Source organism: Cibotium barometz, chromosome 4, assembly GCF_041138505.1.
Source record: "Cibotium barometz isolate CiBa-2024 chromosome 4, ASM4113850v1, whole genome shotgun sequence".
Taxonomy (NCBI): Eukaryota; Viridiplantae; Streptophyta; class Polypodiopsida; order Cyatheales; family Cibotiaceae; genus Cibotium; species Cibotium barometz.
The window spans coordinates 41,661,626-41,685,851 of NC_141049.1; the positions used below are offsets into that span (position 1 = coordinate 41,661,626).

The following is a 24,226-nucleotide window of genomic DNA, read 5'->3' on the forward strand; positions in this document are numbered from 1 at the left end:
TACTAAGGTTGGAAAGTACATAATTAAGTATGACCTATTGCATTTTGTCAACAAACTATTGGTTCTTCTAATAATACAAGAAAGTAACATTTAATATAAATTAAAAAATAAAATAGATGTTAATGATGCTGAAATACTAACACGTTTAATTGCAGATTTTCAACATTTAATTTTTAAAATGATAATGTTAAATTAATGCAATAATAACAAGTATGGAATTGAACAAAGCCACAACAAAATATATTACTCTAATAGATCATTATTTGGATTCAAAAAAGCATAAAATTGGAACACTTAAGAACACTGTGGTAGATGATCCTCAGTTTATTGGCCATCCACAGCAGCTTCTGCAGGTCTTCCATTTGCAAGTGTGATATGCCAATCAAATGGGAGACCAGCAGGCTTCACGGCTGGCCTGCTTCCACCATGAGTTTCTAACTGCTCCTTGATTGTATCACTTGTTAAGTAGCCACCCCAGTAGAATTGAGAAACCCCCCTGTATAATCATTTACTCCATTTAAAAACACACCCTCTCAGAATTATAAAATAGAAATGCCCACTGCTGATTGCCACTGGCAGAAGTCAGCATTTCAACAGTGAATTCTTACCACACAAAAATAGATACAGCAATAACGCCTGCAAAAAGCCCTGCCGTTAATGGGGAATAGCTGAACTTTATCCACCTGCAAAACATACCATTAAGTCTGCTGACCAGAGGGTTTTTATTTATTTTTTGGTACAAAATGAAGACAATGCTGCACTGTATATTGCTGTGTCAGATTATTTACCCTATTGGGATTAGACTGAAAAGGAAGGACAATACACCTGCAAGACATAATCCCAATGGTTTTATCAGTACAACTACACTTCCTGGTTTTTTTTTAAGTTTTCCTTTCATGATGCCACATTAAAATCACCCACACACCACCCCCCCCGCCCCATTCTAGATAGAAAGAATTAGCATAAACAAGCCGCTTGCAACTCGGCCAAAGCTTCAAGAGAAATCCACATTGCCCACTATGACCAATGGAAACTCGACGTTATTTGCAAAAGCAGGAGTGTGACCTTGTTCCAAGGCCATTAACCTATCAGCTAGACCCCAAGACTCTCAATGGGGAGGTTATGGGTTCAACACCCCTTAAAGGACACCCCATGTAAAAGGCGGTTCACCTCATCTAATGTGTATCCCATGCAGGTGGGAATGGTGGTTGCCACACCCATGGATTGGGCACAACTTGCCTGCCATTCTCCACCTTCATCTGCAGGTCCATGTGACGACAACAGCATGCTATCCAGCTTCTCCAGCTTCATCATGACCATTGTAGGGACACTGGCTGTCACCAATCTCCTGGATTATGACATGTGCCTATATGTTAACCTCATCTAATGTGTATCCCATGCAGGTGGGAATGGTGGTTGCCACACCCACGGATTGGGCACAACTTGCCTGCCATTCTCCACCTTCATCTGCAGGTCCATGTGACGACAACAGCATGCTATCCAGCTTCTCCAGCTTCATCATGACCATTGTAGGGACACTGGCTGTCACCAATCTCCTGGATTATGACATGTGCCTATATGTTAAAATTAGATTAGGCTTTCATGGACGACATCCATGAGACTTTGACTTGGACATGTGCATGGATTTCATGGATGGCATTCATGAAGAGACCAAAGACATGGTTGGAGTCTGGACGCCTCTACTGGGCCAGTGGTTCCTAGGGTGTCCTTGGGCTTTTATGGGCAGCTCCCATGGTGATATTGGCCTCGACATGTGCACGACAATGACCAACTGCCAAAATCGGTGTACAGGATGATATGATAGGAGATCTTTCAAGACAACAATTGCATGTGCACGTTTACATATTGCATGGACGTTGTTTTTGTTTGCGTGAAACTCTCTTTTTGGTGTGGATATTGTCTATTGCTTGTGAATGTCCATGGGAATGGGGATGCCCGGATACCCCATGGACGTGTGTGCTTGGGACTAAAGGAGTCTCTTTTGGGTTTTGCAGGTGGTAAGTGTGCACACAAAACCTTTTTATATTTTATTGATCCTTTATTACTAATGTTTGAGTCTCACGTACACATTACATCAAATGAAGTCCAGACAAGGTATAAGTTTTCAAAGATTTTCATAGCTGCGTGGACAAAGTTTAAAAACCTAGGACACTAGAAGAAAAGGGTGTTTGGCACTATGTTTGTGTGCGTGCCAAAAGACTCTATACTTGTCACACATGCAAGAAATGCAGTTGAACTTCTAAATATGGTGAATCTCTTTAAGAGAAGGGAGAAGAGGCCACTCTCATGCCTTTTTTTTTTGGCAGAAAGGAGACTTCTATTAAGTATGAATAGACCGTACAGAATCATGGCTGGAAGTTGGAACAAAAAAACACATAGGGAGATCCCTTGATCCCACTCCCTCATGAAAACCATGCACTTTGCTTGCGCAGGTCTGGATGGTCCCTGCACACAAGCCCATGTGGCCATAAGAGCGTGAATAATATCTCCCCACATAGCACAAATGCACTGAGTGTCATATATCTGAATGCCCTCGATAGTCTATGTGCATCTCGCCCTCCAAATTTGCCAAGCCATGATACTGCCAAGTAGTATGTGGTCTATACTGTGTAGGAGGAATATCCAGTAGCATGCAGCGTTGGGCCACACCTCTGCATGTCATTATGGCGGTTTCCAGATCCTTGTTCTCAAAAAATATTTGTGGACCAGACAGTGACCAAGCAATAACACCGCAAGTAACATAAATGGTCTCTCCTCAACCTGCACATAAACTGAGCTATAGAGCCCCAAATCCTCTAAGCAGCTCTACACCCCCATATGCAGTGTTGCACTGTCTCAAAAGTTACCGGCATCTAGGGCAAGCGGGGTTTGCTCCAAAAATAGCCCTCCACTCATTAATGGGGGGCCACCATGTAAGAATAACCAAAAGAAGTCGGAGATTTGACCAAAATCAATGGGGTGATGGCGTTCACAAAGATGACTTCGGGTTCTTGAGCAAGCTCATTCTAGCATAGGTGACAACACTTTGCCAGGGACACGACAGCACGCAAGGTTCTCTAAGCTAGACTATGGTGCCTAACAACGCTGCAATGAATGCCAAAGGTTCACCATGGACCAAGAGAAGGATCACATGCCCCTAATTCAGAACAACCGTTTGAAAAAGGGGGTTAGACTTCTTGGGTTCCATTATCCCAGCCACTACGGGAAACCAAGCGTGTTTTATCAATCACCACCGACTACTTCACCAAGTGGGTTGAGGCCAAGGCTACACTGAAAGCTGACGCGGGGTCTACTGCAAAGTTTCTTTATGAAAATGTGATTACTCGCTTTGGTTGCCCACCACCACTAGTGTCACATGCACACACATGGACATAGCTAGTCTACTAGCTAATCCCTGATTAGGCAACAAATTTAGGTGCTGATAGGTAAAGAAGAGGCCCATGTTTTCTGTGTCCAATCGGCCAAGACAATTGTCTCCATACAGACCAAGTCGGTATCATTAAGTAAGCATTAAAAGTTATTTAGGCTTGTCCTCTACTAGCCGACACAGTTGGGTAGGGACAAGGACAGCCTAAAATAGAAAGTCTATGTCACTGTTCACAGTCATAGATCATCTGATCCCCACCATGGGGCAGTCCTAAGGAGGTCAGAAATCAATCCTTTTGGAAGGCAAAAGCCACAATAGTTATATAGATAAAGACATCTTTTTGTACCATATCAATATACTAATCATTGCTTTTGCATTAGTGGTCCTAATCAGTAGGCTTAGGGCTCAATCAAGTACAGCAAGGCTTCCCCATGCAACATTGGTATCAGAGCATTCAAGCTCAGCGATCTAAGCACTAAGCTGTCCCAAGAAACGTACACAAATACATCGAAGAATGCCAACCATGGTAGCATTCATGAGATGGTCGACAGAGGCAAAGCCCAAGGAAACCATTTCCTAGGAGTTGTGCACTCAAAGGAGCATACCATTGGCTCTTAGCAGATCAGTTCAAAAGGTGTCAGGCATGATCATTCTCGGCAGGAGACCATAGCTATGTTGAGGGAAAGGGATTGTAGGCATGGGGAGACAAAGTGGAACAAATGCACATTTCTCAAATCAAACTTGGAGTGGAATCAGAGGAGTGATGGGTTTTTTAGTCAAAGTGTTGGAAGTCAAGTAGTAAAAGTACAGAGTCACTAGTCTAGGGAGGAAGGATGACAGGTTTACCCATCATACAGATATAAAGACATCTTTTTGTACCATATCAATATACTGAAAACACAGTTCATCTCTCTCTTCTCTCCCTCTCTAATCATTACTTTTGCATTAGTGCTCCTAATCAGTAGACTTAGGGCTAGATCGAGTATAGTAGGGCTTCCGCATGCAACAACTAGTGATAGTGAGTGATTACAGTATGCATTTTATAAACCATGGACGAGCTTTTGCTCAAAGAATTCCTTGTGGTGCACATAAACTTGACACCTTACTACCCACAAGCGAATGGCCAAGCCAACATCACGAACAAAACATTGTGCACCATTCTCACCAAGACCGTAGAGGCATCAAGAAGCGATTGGGAGCATAAGTTGCACTCCGTTCTATGGGCCTACCACACCGCCTACAAGGTGGTTGTCAACAACACGCCTTTCCAGCTTGTATTCGGGCTTGACATAGTCATGCCAATGGAACACTTGGTTCCAAGAGGGCTGGTTATGATCAAGAAAAGGGTGGATAGCCACTTAAAAGTATGCCTAAGGATGCCTCTTCAAAGAAGCTAGGGAGTCAACACAATACACATGGGTTGTCCACACAACAAAAGGATGCAAACATGTACAAGGGAATGTGTTTTAAGTGTGGTAGCAAAGACCACTTGTATGCAAAATGCTAGGAAGTCCAAAGAATGTGGATACAATTGTGGATAAATCAATTGTAAATGTGGTGCTTGATGTGCAAGGCAATTTCACACTTGACAAAATAACCATCAAGAATCGGTTTCCGACCCTTGCATAAATGACATTTTGGACAAACTTGAGGGAGCAACATATTGCTGTATAGAACTCAAGAGTGGGTACCATCAGATTAGAGTGGCACCTCAAGAAGTACATAAAACCACTTTTCGTACATCTTTTGGTCTCTATAAGTTTTCAATAGTTCCTTTTGGCCTCACCAATGCTCTTGCCACTTTTAACTTTTCAGAAAGCATAGAAAATTCAGTGGTAGCTTCTTTGATTACATTATTGTGTTCTCAAAAAACAAGGTATAGCACCGCAATCATCTTACTATTGTCTTTGAGGAACTCTCATGACATAAGCTTTTCATTAATGGGAAAAAAAGTAAATTTTTCCTTTTGCAAATTCACTACCTTGGCCATATTGTTTCAAAAGATGGTGTACGCATGGATCTTGCTAAGATCAAGCGATACAAAATTAGCAAGAACTAAAATCGGTACATGAAATATGGAGTTTCACTGGATTATGTGCTTATTACAAAAGATTTCAAAGGACACTTCGCTTCTCTTGCTTCTCCGTTACATGATTTAACGAAGAAGAATGCAGTGTTTAAATGGACAGCTTTAGAGATGGATGCCTTTCAAAAGTTGTAGCGTGCAATCATTTCCAGACCTATGCTTAACATTCCGGATTTGCACAAACAGTTTGCCATCAAATGAGATGCAAGTGGGGACTGCATAGGGGTTTCTTTGAACTAGGAAGATCATGCACTAGCCTATGAGAGCAGACCGTTACAACATGCCTGACTCTATTTGCAGGTTTATAAGGAGTTATTGGTTGCCCTTACCTCTAGAAGCACTACCTTTTGGGGCCAGAAGTCACTCTCAAAATAGATCATCAAAGTTTGAGATACTTTCTCACTGAAACAAAGTAAGTCATCATTTTGCAATTGCTTCTATGAAGAGGCTCAAGAAACCATTTCCAAAACACCCCCCCCCCCCCCCCCCCCCCCCCGATGCATCCCACTGTGTGGTCCAAATACATTTTTTGGCGTTCACTTAACAGGAAAAGAATCAAATACATTGCTTTAACATGCATTTGAGTTGCAGTTTCTTTACATACCCCAAGCAAAAAACTGAAATGCCCTTCTCCAATCATCTTCACACCTGCAACAGCGCCTCACAACAACAAAGTCAGCCAATATTTTCATTAACCATTCCAACCAGAAGTGTTTGCAATAAATATGTGGCATTGAACGGAAGGATCACAACCACCAGTCATACCGATCACTATAATCACCGTGTTATTGTTCATGGCTTTGCCTGTTTTCTTTTATCAGTACTTGGAACACATGTAAAGAGCTTTCCATCACCAATACAAACATCGCTTATCTCTCGAACACATCGATAGGCAACACATGGCATGACACATCCATTATGTGAACAATTTTTTAGGGCATCTTCAAGATAGTTACTAGAACAAAGCCATGCCCATTGCATTTGATCTCCAAGGCCTTCTGCTGATTCCTTACAGATCTGCAACCAGATGTTGAGCTGCTGTACAGTGGTGAAACTACTCCACCGACATTCTCTCCACAAAAACTGCTGAGGTATAATGGATCTCACTATCATCACCTGTGTGGCTACCTCACCATAGCCCACATCACGACATATAATTTTGAAATGCCTTCATCTTCTCATGTCCTCGTTGCTTTCATGTAAATCCAAATCAATTCACTCATGCATACAGATCTGTTCATTTGGGATCTCATGGAAATGATACAACGTAGCAAAAAGAGGCAAATGTCTCTCCATGGCTGGCCGCTCTCCAAGGGAGGCCACATCACAGAGAGTTTTTTTGGGGGGGTGGGGGGCAAGCCACAATTGGGCATGTAATGCCAAACTACACCAGAGTCCCCTTGAGTAAGAAAGGGACCTTTGCTTAAAAGGCAGCACAGCGCTGCTGCATCCACTCTCCATGACCTCACAGCACCTCGTCCACTAAATGTGTGAGCTTTGATACTGCTGATGAGATCCCACTGCTGGTCAGTGTGGGTAAGGGGGATCCAAGATGTCGTTGGAACCGTGGTGGTTGTAATGGAGATCTGAAATGGCAGACCTGAAGTGCAATGCCCACACCAGTCTCCTTGTGTCCCACCTCCGTGCCCCTGCTATTGTCCCCCAAGTGATGATAGACTCGTGTCGGGAGCTGAAGTAAACAAGCAAAGAGGTCGAGCCAGGGGGTGGTTCTCTAAAATTCACAGGTGCAGCAAAGGGTCATCTGCAACCTCAAGAGGGGAGGGGTTGATGTGCCACCAATCAACATAGAAATTGGCTATCGGCACCCATCGTTTGAAGGCGGCTTAGTCCTCCTTCGCAGGTGGACCTGTGTGCTGCATGTGCCCGTGGCTGGCCAGCAAAAAGCAAGTGGAGGGTGACCCTCCTTGATGCCAAGGGGATATAATGCTGAGAAAAGATAGCCACACGTAGGCAATAGAGGGGCATCACAAGGACATCAGAGGGAGTGGGGGGGGTAAGCCACACTGGGAAATGAAATGCCAAACTACACCGGAGTCCCCTTGAGTAACAAGGGGACCTGGGCTCCAATTGTGTAAAAAGGCAGCACCGCGCTGCTGCTTCCACTCTGAGTCACCTCTGAGACGCTCCAAGTGACCCTGTAGCAGATGGTCTCCACCAGCAGGGTGATGGTGCCCTCAATGACCTCATAGCCAAATGTGCAAGCTTTGATACTGCTGATGAGATCCCACTGCTGGTCAGTGTGGGTAAGGGGGGTCCAAGGTGTCATTGGAACCATGGTGGATGTGATTTGAGATCTAAATGGGTGACCTGAAGTGCAATGCCCGCACCAGTCTCCTTGTAGTGCTGGTCTCACCTCCCTGCCCCTGCAATTGTCCCCAAGTGATGATCAGACTGGTGTTGGGAGCCAAGGTAATCAAGCAAAGACATTGGGCCAAGGGGTGGTTCTCCAAAAGCCACAAGTGCAGCAAAGGGGTGTCTGCAACCTCAAGGGGGGAGTGGCGATGTGCCACCGATAAACCTAGAAATTGACAATTGGCACCCATCATTTGGGGATGGGATAGTCCTCCTTCGCAGGTGGACCTGTGTACTGCATGCGTCTGTGGCTGGCCACCACAAAAGCAAGTGGAGGGTGAGCCTCCTTGATACCAAGAGGATATCATGCTGAGAAAAGATAGCCACACCAATAGGAAATGGAGGACCATCACAAGGGGTCTGGACTCCGCCACTCCAGGAGAATGGCCGAATCAATGTCAAGGCTAATGATTCCCCCCTTCAGAAGTCTGCCAGTTGCTCTGCCTGCACAGGAGCTGGCAGCTGTCTAAAAGGTTCCACGAGTCCACCGCCTCTGCCAGGCTAGGGGATGTGGGTGCAAGCCCCCAAGGTGTGGTCAGATGGGAGGCAGATAACAGAGTTCCAAACCAGAGGACAGCTGCTCCTTGTCGAGGTGGATTTTTTAATTTTCCTGGGGGTGGGGAGATACTGAACAAGAGCTAACCATAAAATGCCCCAAGCCCACACCGGAAAAGGCTGGCCACAAATTAGTCCTCACAAGAGATGCCGGATTTGCAAAGGGGAGCCTTTGAGAAAATCCATCAAATGTTTGGGACCCAAGGCCCACCACAAATAGGGGAACAGGCCAGGACAAGCCGGTCGCAATGACAATGGCACAGCAGCACATAACCCTTCAAGAGCACTCACAACCTCTTCATGTGACTACTATAGGTAGGTACTACTTTTTCTAAGGCCAAGTTGAATGTGATGTTTGATAGAAAAATGAATAAGCAAAGTAGCTATAAGGGGGTTTACACACACAGCCCGCCTGTTCCAGCTGACAGAATCTGAAGACCGGCAAGCAAGAAAGTATTGCTCATGGACAGGCAATCATGCCCTGCCCCATCTGCAAAGCCAGGTCTGTATGTGTAACTGCTCTTACTGTCACATACATCATGCACATTCCAAAAAGTTGATAACAGAGAATTTAAGAGTACACTTTGCACAAACCTGTTCTCCCAAAATTTCTCAAAAGTTCGCCTTGGAACAGGAGGACGATCCCCCTCAGTGTAAGACTCAATGAAATCATGGCATTCAAAGATGAACTTCTCTTCTTCCTTCTCATTCACATAAGTTTTCCCATTCTTCAAAATACTACCAAGAATCAATGTACAAGAAACCATGGAAATGGTCATCAGACCAACCTGCCAAAAACAGCAAAGAATTAAGATTAGAACAGATATTAGAGATTAAAAAAGAGATACTTGGACACAATCACCGGTACAAGTCCATGTGTCCCCCATCAGGAGGTGTGTGAAGAAAGTCTAAGAAAACAGATTGAGCAAGCAGACTTACTGCAATGGCTGTCAAAACACCATATGATGCAATCCAAAACTGTAACAAACAAAAGAACACTTAAAACCCAACCTAACCCAAAAGTAGACGCATCCACTTAGACAGACTGAAATTCCCCCAAATGGAGTTGAGCACAATCTTGTCACACACTTAAAACTAATAATACTCTTAAACAGAATTGAAATGGCACAACACAAACAAAGTAGCAATGCTGAAAATTAATTGACACAGGCACTGGGCCCAGAAAGGGCCAACCCCCCTTGTAATATATGCATTAACAAGGAATTTCTGAGATACAAGCTTCATGGGCATTTATCCAATGACATTTTATGCAATGAAAACAGAAACCAAACATGATTTTATCGATGCTGAATGTCAAAATCTAAAGCTTTAGGTGTGCAATTCCTCACTCCCCAATCCCCAATAACTTGTCACATGCAACTATGCTCCACTTGCATCCATGAGAGCAAACATTTGTGTGCCAAGCCGAGACACAAGCATGTGGATGTAGAGCAGAAATAAGACCGGTAGAAGCTCTTACCTGTAGATTATAGGTAAAGATTGAGTTGTCCGCATCAGAATGTAAAGAAGTACACATAGCACGTACTCCGCATCAATATTGATGAGCAAGCAGCAGGTACAACTGAGTATGGCCGTAAGGACAGTATGGCACACGCTGTACAAAGTCCTCAAAAGGTCATACATGTGTACGGATAGAGGGCGCCCAGTATGGTGGGTAGGGGCAAGTGTACGGGCCACAATGGAACATATACATGCCATTTTTGCATAAGCGATGGCTTTTTGTACTTCTCTGTATTGATACACATTCGCATTAGGGGAGAGAGAGAGAGAGAGAGAGAGAGAGAGAGAGAGAGAGGTAGTCATGAGGCACCATGCAGGTGGTGGCCATTGGGCCATCTCACCTATGGCCACACCTCTCGCATAAGTGAAGAGGGTGCCCACAAAGATGCGTCCGGGAATTATAAAATGCCCAAACTCACTTATAATACGTCTGCCCACACTTTGATGTAGTGTGAACTTGCAAAATAGAAAACAAACAACAACTCTTGCACAAATAAACAAAGAGTTGAGAGTCACACTTACCATCTGTTTATAACCCACAAGCAAGATCAGAATACATATTCACACACATGGTTTACAAGAGAGTGTTCCCTTCCCGTAAACTGGACATACAAATCTTGCAGGCAGTAACACATTTCAGCATGTATACCATGCAATGCCCAAAATGTATTGGACAATCTCCCTTTCATTTAGCTTGTGGTTGGCGGTTATTTCGGGAGTAGACATCATGTCCCAAGGCCAACCAGAATGCCAAACTCTGGATTTGGGCAAGGACCGAAGTCCCCGAGCCTAACAGACCTAGCCTACTGGTCCTTGGCATAGACATAAATCCTTTGCCACATGTAAGAGGATACAATGTGTGGTGTATACAAGAGAACACTCACAACAAGTAGGACCTTTCCCAACACAAAACTTCAAAACTCAAATTTCCCAATAATAGAGAGAAGAATATCGTATTTTACTAAAGTGATACAATAGATGGAAAAGCCCGTGCTCCTGTGAAGGAAGCTTTGATGGCTCATTTGGAACTGCTAAGACGGAGGCTGAATGATGCTAATAAAAGCTAGGGAGTAAACTCACAGTGATGACCTATGAACTGTGTGGAGAAAGGGCTGGCCATGTATCTATCTAGGCCTGTATACGCGGGACCGGCTATGACATGACAGTGTAGGTCCACAGTCATAGTCGGTGCCACCGTCTGCAGTGTAGACTCGACTCATAAAGATAAACTAGAAACTGCTACCAAAGTTGCATGGCCATTAAGCAGTTACCCCACCTCCCATGGCCATCCTGGCTCATCTTGGTCCTTGTTTGGACCCCGCAATGTCAGGACAGGGTGTCTAAGAGTAAAGTCTACCTACTCTATGTGGACCATGACATAACAGTCCAATGTAGCATGTAGCCTATTTGTTGGCAGTGGATTAGATTTGGCAGTGTGCTAAATCTATTCCAAGCCAACTCTAAACCATTTAGCCTCCTAGGCCCCCTTCCTGTGTGAATATGGGAATGTCAGGGGCTTGGGCTCCTCAACCATAGGTACTCCTCATAACGGGGGCCATACAAACATGAGCTAGCTGGTGCATGTGCAATACAATATGAGGACAGAGCGTTGATATCCAACACCCCCCCTCCATGTCCACCCGAATGTGAACTACCTTTGTGGTTTGATGCCGAATCGATGAAGATGTCGCTCCATCTCGTCCCTGCGAAGAGCCTTTGTGAAGATGTCTCCATGATTCTTTGTTGTTGCAAACAGTAGACCATCTCAACCTCCTTGAACATGATGAGCTCACACACAAAGTGATAATGAATCTCAATATATTTCGTGCAAGCATGAAATATAGGAGTCCGAGCAGTGGCCATGCAACTCTAGTTGTCACATTGCAGTGTTGTCGGTTGCTTTTTTACCACTCCCATATCCTGCAGAATCCTAGCATATATTTGCTAACTGTTTTCTGGATGACCATGGGTTCCGCCAGTGGAAGCCCAAACCTGCAATGTAACCTCCTGCTCCGTAAAACTGCTCCTGGGCCTGAAGTAGATCCCCTCGTGTCCGGATCTCCTCCCCAAACCGAGTCACTCCAACCGTGGAGTCGGCGGACTCCATCCAACAACCCCCCTCCTGTGTACAAGAGTCCATGATCCTTCGCATGCTGCAGAAACCACAGGAAACGCAATCCTGCCTCCCAAAGAGACATCTGCAACCATGAGCTCAACCGCCTCATCAGGAAGCTCCCGTCCAATCTGGTGTCCATCAACCATCTCAATGAACCATACAGCTTCTGAGTCACAGAGACATCACACTGCTCACAAGGATCAACACCTGTTACGGTGCACAAACAAGTCCTGGAAACCTGATGAAACCTGTCAACCACCCCCTCTGAATCCGGAACCACAAAGCCTAGAGAAACCACCTCCTTCTGCAAGTAAGCACCTGCCACCTGCCTGGCTTTCCGAAAGGTCCCCGTGGAAAGAACATCCTCAACAACTGGAAGTTCTATGTCCCGAATACCATGAGACATCAGAGCATAAGTGACCTGTTCAGCTTCCTCTGACTCACAAACACAAGAACTACCAACATCAGTACTGGAAAGTTCCTGCCAACTGCTGCCATCTACTAGCAAGCTATCCACCACCTGGTCTCGGAAAGCCCGCACCTGCAGCGTATCCACACTTAAGTGGCCATTACCAGACTGCCACTCATCACAAACCTGAGGACCTGGGAGAGAGAGTGCTGAAAGCCTGTAAACTCCATTCTCCACTCCACCTTCCCAAACCACTTGGCCTGTTGCTTTATCCCGGAGAGCAACAAAATGCTCATCAAACTCCACCCGTACGCCAGTCTTGCAAACCTGATGCACTGACAACAGATGAAAACCAAGTGCCGGAACATACAACACCTGGGAGGAATGCTTCCCCCCTCTGCCATCGGGAACTATCTCCATCCTGCCCTCACTGTGAACTGGGATAGTGGACGTATCCCCAGTAAGAATATGACCACAACACCTGCAAAGATCCTGTAAGCCAGAACGGGAAGGAGTCATGTGCCTGGAAGCACCACTATCAAGAATCCACTCCCGAGTATCCGTTGCGGAGAGTCCTCCAATCTCCTCCCTGCCTGAAGAAAATGAAGCATCGGTGTCCTCCACCTCCAGGTGCACAAAAGCCGGAGTCTTCATGATTGCTGCTGAGGAGTCTTCACCCTTCTCGCTCTTCCGCTTGGGACACTGCCTCCAATAGTGGCCTTTCTCGCCACAATCATTACAGGTCCTCTCTGCCTTCAGTTTCTCGCGGTCAGCGTCGGACTTCTCCGATGAAGCCTTCCCTTTGCCCGAGTTACGGCCTTTCGACCGTTGGCCAGTTAAGGCCTCCGAACCTCTACCCTGAGGAGGGTTCGTGAATCGTTCCTCCTGGTCCAGGACCATGGGCACAAGCTCCTCCCACACGTGATGGTGCTGAGCCTGCCACTGGTAATCAAAGACGAGTAAAATGCTGAGTACGAAGAGGGCAAGTGTGACAGCAACGTGATAGCCATGTCCTCTGACGATATCTCCTTCCCAGCCTGAAGAACTTCTTGCTGAAGAGCCTGCAGCTTGTTAATATGCTCCCGCATCGTCGACGACTTGGCAAGGCTCATAACCCGCATCTGTACTTCCAAGGAAATCCTCTTCATGGGCGATACCCTGTTGTAAAGTGAGGCCAAATGCTGCCATATACCTTTGGCCAGCATCATGTGCTTGACATGATTGATTACCTGTGGTGTGCAGTTGAGGAAAATAAACCAACGGACCCTGGCGTTGACACGACCCCACATATGTGTCTGGGCCTCCCGGTCCTTTCGAGTTGACGGTAACTCCCCTTCCTCTACTTCCGGCCGTGGAACACCAACAACGACGAAATCGGCGAGGTCGTAAGACTCCAGAACGGATTCCATCATCACCTTCCATATGCCGTAGTTGCTCCCGTCCAACTGACGGTCCACCGAGAACGTGGGGAGTGTCGGGATCTTCACATGTCTCTCGGCCATCTCAAACAGATCTGCCATAGCGGGGATGTACTCTGAAAAGGGTGGGTGGGTGGGAACAAAGAAGAACTAAAACCTGCAAGTGGCTGTCCAGCAAATCAGCCCGCCTTCCTCTTGCACCTTCTCTTCCCGATCAGCCCAAAACAGTCCACCAATCAGCCATAAAACAGTCCCCCTCTTGCTCACACAAATCCCAAGACCTATCTAGAGCCTGGGCCTCTGATACCATGTCACACTGCTCTTGTGACACTAACACAATAGCACCACCTCTACAATAAAGCTCTTCCAAAGAGCAAGGGAGCTTGTTTTCAACAGGGGATGCTTTCCTCAGCCCACTTGAGCTACCTTCATTGAAGTTGCTGAACACATTGTCAGTGCCATAAGACCCATCTACGTATTCTGATACCATGTCAGAATGTGCAACGGAAGACTAACGCACGTAGGAGACGCATCACCATCGAGCACCACGAACACCCCCAACGGGCACTGCAGCATCCCTCCACCGGGCTCCCATCTCCCGGTGAGTTGCCTCCCAAAACACCGGCCGGAGGAGATGACTATGACAAGGTGCCACTCTAGGCTATATATGGCTCTTCAACTTCCCATGCTTCCACTTATGGGATAAACCAAGGTACCTTCTAGCCATAGATCACAAGCTCGAAATCGCCAACCTTCCAACACCCTCCCTCGATTCGAGCTCCGCAAGCCACCGAGGCGCGAGGGGGTCACCCAGGACCACACACACTTGAGCCGCCCAGGACCACACACACCCGGGCTTTGATACCATGTCAGAATACGCAGCGGAGATGATGACCATATCTGGGAACACGAGCAAAAAATGCAGGCAGAAAAACAGCACAAGAGAGAGAGATGTAGGCGTGTAACTCTGCTCTGATACACACAAGAAGATCCCGAATATGATACAAATAAGGTATGGGGGCTGGGGGCCTATATATACATCCCTGGGAGGGCAGTCGGCCAGCAGATAAAGTGCCCACGACTGCATAAATGCAGTCGGCCAGCAGATGAATGCCCACGACTGAGGAAATCCAGTCGGCCAGCAGCCCAGTAGCCCACGACTGATGAACATACAGTCGGCCAGCACTGGAGTGCTCCTGGCATCCTCTGGCAACCCTCCCAAGCCTTAGAAAAATGGGAAAAAAGGGGGGAAAAATATGGAGAGGGGAAAAATGGTAAAACACCTCATAAGGGCGGGCACACCCACAACAAAGGCCCTGGTGTATAAAACTGGACAGGAGATGACTTCTAACAGTTGGACCCACGTCTGTGAACATAAAGCTGCCAAAGGTCATCTTTAATCACTCTGTTTTGCTCCTGCCTAGTAAAGTGGTAGCCTTTATTCCTGTGAACTGCAAATGTGGCAGGATCCACTTGATTTCAGAAAAGGCACTAAAGCAGATGTTTGAAAACTAAGGCTTCTAAAAGATTCTCTACCATGTCTAGATCCCCCCTATTGACCCTCTTGCCTCTACAAACACATGCTTTCCATCATTCTGGAACCTGTGTCTTGGCTATTTCTTTTTTTTTTTTCAGCTGGCCTAGGGCCCATGGCCTAGGGCCCAAGATCCTCCCATAGTTACTGATTTTCCACCATCAATGAGGGCTTAATTATCTGCCCGGCAGGCGATGCCACTGAGGAAGCACCAAGGGGGGTTTTGAACCTAGGACCTCTTGGTCCTAGGCACACACCTTCATCACTTGAGCTATCACCTCTTTGGCGTATCTGGGCTATTTCAATCTACACTCTGTTGCAAACAAAGTCTGTAATGTGATGAGTAGAAGTTTCCCTCCAGTAGTCATTTGTACTTTCAGACTCTCTGTAACAATGGGGCAAGAACGCCTCCAAGGGTGCAAGTAGACACCATTACACAAAAAACTGCTTGCCAATAGCAAGGAATAATATGGGGAATGTCTACTAGTGCAGTGTGCAGCAGAAGACAAGCAAACACAAACACACACTAATAATCCTAATGCTTATCCTTGTATCATGTACAATGGATGAAATCACAACTGAATGTTCAAAGTACAAAGGTGATCAGTCCCTACTGATCTTAGCACAAGTAGCAGGTGAACCTTCCTATTCTGATGCAAACGCTAGCAGCCAGATCCTTCTCCTTGCTTCTCCAATCACTTGTGGGCTTGTGCACTAGATAGCCTTGAGTGTGAATTCCTAGATGATTAAATGAGCTTAAGTGCCTATTCATAGAAAAACCCATATCCAGTCAGCCAGCCTTTTGCAAGCCCTACAAAAAAGAAAGTGTTGACATTAGGCTAAAAAGGTGCCCAACCCTTGGCCCTTTGGTGAGTCTGGTCCGCACATGCTAGGCTGTCTACGCTGCTGCACACACAAGAATCGTTGCAATGCCTAGGACTAGGAGGTTGGGGGTTCAAAATCCCCCAAGGTGCTTCCTTGGCAGCATCACCTACGGGCGGCGAAAAATGGTAACTATGGAAGGATCAAGGCTAGAATTAGGTACATGCTTATGAAGGGTTTCCAAGCCCTGAGGTATTTTCCTACAAGAATGCTAAGCTAGGAGAAGCCGGAGCAATGCAGCCTCCACTAGGTATGTGCAGGTTTTAGGTCTACATACAGGCCATGTGCAGCAGCGAATCAGCCATTCTCTGAGGCTGGGTATGTGAAAAACGAAAAATGGATCCAAAAAGATAACCGATTGGGGAATGCATGGCACAACATCAAACAGAGGCAAGGGCACCAAGGAGAAAACAGAGTAAGCAAGAAAAATACAGAGTTTATAGCCATCATAAGTAGAAGGAAACAAAAACAGAATTTTCTTCCCTGTTAGCCCTACACATGCAGATTTACTGAACTAAAATAATAACACAACTTACAATACTAATCCCATTCTGATCAAACTGAAACTGTGTTAATGTCACAACTGCAAAACCAGCAAATAGTGCTGCAAGATTGGAAATGGCTTTCAGCTGCTCAGATTTCTCTTCAACATCTCTTCTATTTTTTTCTACAAACCTGCCAAAATATTTAAAAGTTTCAGTGCACATGCACATTCATAAGGACCCAAAAAATACATGCACATGAACAAACATATGAGCATGTACACAGATGTACACACACACACACACCAAACATGTATCTGCATCCACACACGTGTACAAACTTACACATGCATATACAAAGTAAAACATGATCAGTGAATGCTAAACATGTTTAAACATAATCACAATGCTTAAGAAAAGAGGTAAAATACTCAGACCTGTAACATAGCCCCCTCTTAAAACAAAGCAATCATCCTTATTGTTCATTCAAAGGATCTGCCAAACTGAAACAAAACCTAAGAGACCAATGAGAAAGCTATGTCCTGCCAACTGAAACAGAACATCTGAATAGCATAAATCCAGAGCATCCACCTCGTAAAAAGTCATGTCCCCTGGATGCTTTACCTGCTCCGCTCATGGCCATCCCACAGGACCCACGATCAGCAGTACATCATGAACATGAGTAAACACTGATGCATATCAAATGAAAGTCTAGAATAGGCATCCCCATTCTCTCAAAAAGATCCGTATATCCATGAATCAAACCATGTGACTAGTACACATATATCATAGAAATCCCATAGGTAGATACACTGTCAGTTCAATATCTTGGGTGTGTAAGAAGAACACGAAGCGATTTCTAGATCTCATCCAAGTGAACTCTGTGACAAGGGAGCGGAGTCACCCCCCTCTTGAGTAACAGGTAGTACTCCAGAATCCACAGCTGAACCTGTTGAAGCAGTTTCTAAGGTAGGCTCCAAACCAAAAGCCTCGAGGTAAAGTTTTAGTATCCTCGGTGAATCTGCCGGGTCACCCTCCTCCATCCACTTCGAATCCATAGGTGAATAGTTCACAAACTTTACCAGATATCAACGTAAAACTTTTCCTCTGACTTTTCTTTCTTTATGTGCCAAAATCTGTTCCGGTTGAAGAATCTCATCTAGTTCTTCGACTTCTGGTTGTGTCTCATCAACATGATCTGTAGGCACCTCACCTCTGAAAGGTTTAAGAAGACTCACATGGAATGCATTATGAATCCTCCAATGATCCGGTAGCTGAAGACGATAAGAAACATCACCTGAAAAGGCCCATAGTACCGCATACTCAGTTTAGAATGTAAGTGTTGTTTACCATTCATTTTCCTGAGTCTAGCCTGCTCAAATCTCAAAAGCACCCAATCACCCAAATCAAAAGCCAATGACCGACGGTGAAGGTTTGTTGCTTTCCTTTGTTTGTCATGAGTCCTTTGAAGAGTCAACTTGACCTTCTTGTAAGCCTCATCCATATTCTCCACAAAACAATCTGTCTCGAAGATCTTATCTTTTGTATGCAGGATCGGAGGTACTTTCTTCCCACCTTCCACAATCTCGAAAGGTGCCTTACCTGTCGAAGTGTGAATGGTGTTGTTGTAAGCAAACTCTACCAAAGGAAGATACTTTTCCCACTACTCCTTATGATCCGAAACATAGCACTTTAAAAGATCCAATACAATTGAGTTGGCAATTTCCGATTGCCCATCTATTTGTGGATGAAAAAATGATAAGAACTTCTCTTTTGAGGGTTCCAGTGAGGAGCAGTTTGCTTCTCCCAAGATTGATTATATACAGGATCTAATTTTGGTTGGTTATGAGGTTTTTCATACCTTCTCCAAGCTGGATACACGACATTCGACTTCGGGGAGTATTCTTACACTTGGGTTTGGAACCATTATTTGGAGCAGCACGTCGCAGCCTATATGGTTGTTTTCTTCCAGAGGAGCGGTGTACCTGGCAGCTTGTTATGTTGCTTTTGTAGATGAGTTGCTGAGAAGATTGCTTGTGGAGCTTTCTTGGTACCTGTTTCTGCAATCTTTCACCTTTGATCGAGGACGGCGTCTCTGGCTTCTTGGAGTTTACTCAGCATCCGGTGCTAAGAGGGGGTGTTAAACATCATCCCCTACTTGCTGGCTTCCTATTTGGTGTCCTATTTTAGCCTCTAGGGCTGACCATGTTAGTCTGAGGGACTGGTCACCCCTCACATATATTTTACCCATATTTATTCCCCATTTATGGTCCTGGTTTTTTTCCCAGTCGTGGAGGTACTTTTGCTCCAATCGGCTACCTTCATGTAAGTGTATATATAGCCGACATGCCTCCCTCATATCTCATTGCTTGCCTAGCTTGTCTAGCTGCAGTCCCTCACATACGAGGTTCTCCCCTCTTGCTTGGGACATGTATTCCTTTTGGTGACAATATTGAGTGTAGGTTCTCACTTGTGTTTCCTCTCCATCTCTCTCTCTCTCTCTCTCTCTCCTGTGTTTCCACTTTCCCTTCTTCCACTGCACATTCTATCAGAGGGCTGCATGACTGCTCCAAATGGGCTGCCCGTAGCCTGGGTGACCTACCCTTGATCCATTCCAGTGTTGTCCAGTCAGCCTACTGGGTGCCCATGGGTCCAGGTGTATCACATCCGCAGAGCTAATGAGGCCCACTGTAGATCTTCTCCTTCACCAACTGTTGCACACCGTCCAAACCCACACACCTTTGTCGTCTTGTTCAGCCTGTTCTGGGTCACTTCAGCATTCAGATCAGCCTATTTGCTACTGCCATAGCCTCCAGGTCTGCGCAGTAATCTGTGTTAGTTTTAAGCCTTCTAAAGCAATTACAGCTTGAATTTTAGCTGCGTTTTACCCTCAGTTTTCCCAGCCCTCTTTCTGTCCGTCCCTGTGTTTGTCTTCCGGTTCTTCAATTGCTCAAAAGGTAGCCTAATCGTGCACAAAACCTGCTCAGATATGCAGTCCAGCCTCGTGTGGTCGGCCTAATCTTCAGCACATAAGGTTTGGTCTACATCATGGATCAGTTCTTCATTAAATCAGGTAAGCTTCTGAATAATATTGTACTCGTCTCAACTTCAGTAATAAAGCAAATGCATTGAAAGGTGGGGGCACAGCAGTGGATTATTGAGACCCCATCCTGTGTTGATGCATTCTTTCTCTTACCCTTCTCTTCAAAGTGAATCAAAAGAAAAACTGAAAGACTTTGCGATACACCTCACCACTCGGGTGTCCGCAGGTACATGTAACACATACCTTGTCCATAAGTATCGAGCATTGTCAACATGCCGCTGATCCATATCCTCACCTCGCCATCTATAGCAATTGGGTACAAGAATGTATTTGGTTAGACTTTACAGCTACTAATAAGCATCTTTCTAATCAGAACATTCGGGAGACTAGCATGTCAAGAAACGAAACCACAAAGCATATACAAAGGCAACATGTTTTAAGTAAGCAAGCACCTCACAGGATAGTCACTAGTACCTTTCTCAAATGTCAATCCATGCATCCCTATTTGGCAAAACTATACTTTTGATCATGATTATAATTCGCCTAGGATTGTTTACAGTTGTAGATAATTATTGTAGATGATTATCCATGTCATCTACTTATCACCTTTGGTTGGCCAGCGCCTCATGTGGGATATCTTAGGATGATATGCAAGCCTATGCTCTTTGTACATGGATCAGCTCTAGCCTTTTAGCTTTGTAATTTTCTTTCATTTCATTTTAGTACCCATGATGATGTATTCCATGGACATGATGTAATCCTTTTGGTCTCATAGGTCATTTTGGCCTTTTGTAGACGTTAATATAACTTTCTTTCTCTCTTAAATGATGACTCATGCAGAAGGAAGTTGTTAAAAACTTAGATGATATCCAACAAATGCCAGCAGTGTAAGACCCCTCAAAACCAAGAAACTTTACACATTCCTACTTTGTTTAAGACCCCCCGAGTCCTGGTTTGCCTAAGAATCCCAAGAAAACCAAGCAATTGCACTTTGTTAATACTGTGCAGGACGAAAAAACAATGGTATGAAAACTTAGTGGCAAGCTTGAGAGAAACACTGAAAGGGGTTCGGAGATTTACCTCATTTCTGTTTCTCGCATGAGCTTCTCCTGCTCCCTCCAACAGCGCTCCTCCTTGCGATATTCCAAGTCGTCTTCTCTCCACGCTAGGTCTTCCGCCCGCCACTGGCGGTCTTCCTCACGCCAGTGTCTGGACATGCCGGTGTCGAAAGCTGTGAGAAGCACCTGAGCCATCTCCACAGCCGATGAGCCCATTCTTTCTTGAGAGCCAACCACAGTAAGAAGGGCTCTGACAGGACAAAGTGGGGCTCTGCGAAGCTGTCAACAACAGGAACGTCCACCCACTTCATCATCATCATGCGCATCCACCATCACCTTCATCTCATCGAGTTGGAGTTTAATGGCGCACCCCTAGATTCTGTTTTGAAAATGCCACGTTTGCAAGGTGCATCCCACCTTAATGTAGAAGCACTTTTACATGCTCCTTGGTGGAACCCATCCCATTTACGAAGACTAATGCCTATCCCTTTCCTCTTCATGTCCCTTAATTTGTATGTGTGGAAACACCATGTGAACCCCTTCTTGGTCTTGCCTTGCGCAAGACATTGCGACTCCTGATTGCCTCCTCCTCCCTCTGGGCCTCACAAGTTTTCTTGCATGAGATTAAAAACGTGTGCATGCTCATTTGTGGAACCCATCCCCCTTGAACGTCTCAATCAGGATGTCTCACTCACTTACAACGACAAACTCCTACCCCTTTCCTCTTCATGCGATCATGTCCCTTAATATGTATGTGTGGAAACACCACGTAAACCCCTTCCTTTAATTTTTTTTGACATGGGCACTTTTATATCAACTAAGAGTTTAAACTCTTAGATCAGGTTGTCACTAACCTGGGTTGCTTATATTAGCCGGAAGAGATCTAGACAAGTGCAAAAATATCGCTAAAGCATCCACACCGAGCATCTTCTACAGGATGGTTCTTAAAGTTCCAAATATACTCAGTGTATGTGTTTCCCATGCATATGGTAGAGTGTTAATGATCAATGATTGTGCCATATTCAAGTATTTCCACTCGTCAACAATTAGAGGTGGCTCTTCATAAGTAGGATATGAAGGAAGTGGTCCTCTAAATGGTTTCAACAAACTAATGTGAAAAGAGTTGTGAATGTGCCACTGTGATGAATTGAAAAATTAGGCACTTACAATTAATCATTAGTTATTTGTATCAAGCCAAATTAATTTTGCTTATGGAATTTCTCTAGTTCATATGCAGGAAAATTCCCATATAGATTGTTCATACACTATAGCTAGTTGTATATTGCATGTTAATATATTACACTGTAAGCTAAAAATAATTATGTTAGTTAGAGACAGTTCCTATGTGAAAAGTCGTATATGTAGTGGCCCATGCCGAGTATAAGATTATATGCTAAAAATAGCTACTCAAGTTAAAAATAGCATCGAAAAACTAAAAATGGCTATCTATGTTGAATTTACAGTTGATAAGCTAAAAATAAATTATCCTTGTTAAGTATAGCATTTAAGTGCTATATATAGCATCTAATGTTAAAATAGCATCTTGCACTAATTTAGGGCATTCAAATATAATTAGTAACCACATGAATAGAATGTTATTTGAAACCCATCTTTGCATTAGAGTTGATAAGCTAAAAATAAATTGTCCTTGTTAAGTATAGCATTTAAGTGCTACAGATAGCATCTAACGTTAAAAATAGCAGCTTGTGCTAATTTAGGGCATTCAACTATAATTAGTAACCACATGAATAGAATGTTATTTGAAGCCCATCTTTGCATTAAAGTCTAGATCCTTGATTGAAATTAAAACCCAAAGAGACTTTGAGTGTCCCAAAGTAGCTTGGAAGGATGGTCCTAACAAGAGTCCTTAAGAAAGAGGAAGGATCTATCGGATTACAAAGGTTTACATGCCACAATGACTTGTTTTAATGATTGGTGCATGTTTTTACAAGAAAGAATTATTTATAAAAGTATTGTTTTCTTTTGTTTACTGTGGTGGCCTTCTACAGTACCCCATAGGTTGGTGTAATGCCATGCCCGTTGGTGGGGACTTCACACAAAGGTGTTCCTTTGAGACCTTGATCCTAAATGTGGATCATCTAATGTACAAATCAATGAGGCATGTAGCCCTAGTTTATATACTGACAGGGTGAGTAGATCCTCGATATTTTTTTTAGCATCAGGATTGAGCAGATCTCCCGTGGTATTATATCGTGGGGTGGCAATGACGGGATTGAGTAAATCTCCCGGGTGTCATTGATTTCTGGTCCAATCTGAGGGCTCATACTCTCGTATGTCATGGAGATCAAGACCTATGAGTACTTTTTAATGAGATGATGATTATTTCTTTTTATAAAGGATTGTTTGTTTATGAATGGTTATGATTTTTTGAGTGTAAAACTAAATTGTGCAAAGTGTGCGTGAGTGAAATCTAAATGGCAAATTCAATTATGGGTGTTTGTGCGTTAATCACCGAATCTAGGGACTAAGTGGGTGGTGGGCGGGGGGCTAACCCATTAGGTCAGATGGGGTTAAGCTTGGCCAACAGATTTGGAAGGAGTTGAACGAATTATACACTAGAAAGTGGGTGGCAGGGTGGACCCGAAAATACGAGTACTTTCCAAACATTGAGACTAAAACTTATTTTTAAATAAGAAAATTAGAAAAAACCTGAAATCAATTCAATGGAGCAGATAGAGTCATTATCCTCATAAATCAAGGAGTTGGGATATCTTATTAAGCTCAGGGGAGCCTAAGATGTGACCCACTTGTGAGAATTATGAAAATAATACCCTTTGGGGGACCCATATGCATTTCCCATTGTAAGAAATCTACTAGACAAATCGTGGGGTACTTATCTGAATAGTCAAATGTTGGGTGTGTCGTATAAGGCTCAAATGTGACGCGCTACCTCATCGGATGAGATACTCTACCTCATTGGATCTTTTGCTTTGCTGATCTTTTTGAATTAAAAGGGGTAGGGGTCTCACATCTAGTATAAGAGAGCAAAGGTTTTGAAGACTGAGAGATAGAGTTGTATTTTCTCTCGCAAAGATTCTTATTAAAGTGATTGTTTTTGGGTGATGTGAGTAACGAAGTGGGCTGGAGGAATTGGGTCGTTACTATGTGCTATCTCATATGAACATGTTATGTAAAGATGGCCAGAGAGATATCCACCGTTAGAAGGAATTGGGTCATTACTATGTGCTATCTCATATGAACATGTTATGTAAAGATGGCCAGAGAGATATCCACCGTTAGAAGGAATCAAGTCATTACTATGTGTTATCTCTTATGGCATTTTATGTTAAGATGGCCAGAGGGATATCCAACATTTGCTTATCTGGGATTTTGGGTTTAA

General features: G+C 44.4%; 1 protein-coding gene across 3 annotated transcripts; it reads right to left on the bottom strand.

Annotated features, from left to right (window-relative positions):
• Nucleotides 1-218: 218 nt before the first annotated feature.
• Nucleotides 219-21,274, bottom strand: LOC147639273 (uncharacterized). 3 transcript variants are annotated; one of them, XM_086789170.1, is made up of 9 exons: nucleotides 20,888-21,274; nucleotides 20,051-20,110; nucleotides 16,819-16,957; nucleotides 9,342-9,380; nucleotides 8,997-9,190; nucleotides 6,079-6,122; nucleotides 789-825; nucleotides 609-683; nucleotides 219-496 (listed from the first exon to the last, which is right to left on the bottom strand). In XM_086789170.1, the coding sequence occupies exons 1-9, from the start codon at nucleotides 21,079-21,081 to the stop codon at nucleotides 325-327; spliced, it is 954 nt and encodes a 317-aa protein (XP_086645296.1). In that variant the 5' UTR covers nucleotides 21,082-21,274; the 3' UTR covers nucleotides 219-324. The 3 variants fall into 3 exon arrangements, with proteins under 3 accessions (XP_086645296.1, XP_086645303.1, XP_086645311.1); XM_086789185.1 differs by having other exon boundaries at nucleotides 375-511; XM_086789177.1 differs by lacking the exon at nucleotides 9,342-9,380 and having other exon boundaries at nucleotides 20,888-21,272.
• Between the last annotated feature and the right edge of the window lie 2,952 nt (nucleotides 21,275-24,226).

Coding starts and splice junctions, on each gene's coding strand:
- LOC147639273 (XM_086789170.1), bottom strand. CDS start 21,081: ATGGGCTCATCGGCTGTGGAGATGGCTCAGGTGCTTCTCACAGCTTTC. Junction 9,191..9,341: donor GTGTTTTGACAGCCATTGCA/GTAAGTCTGCTT, acceptor TGTTTTTGGCAG/GTTGGTCTGATGACCATTTC. Junction 826..6,078: donor ATTTCAGTTTTTTGCTTGGG/GTATGTAAAGAA, acceptor TATGTCTTGCAG/GTGTATTGTCCTTCCTTTTC.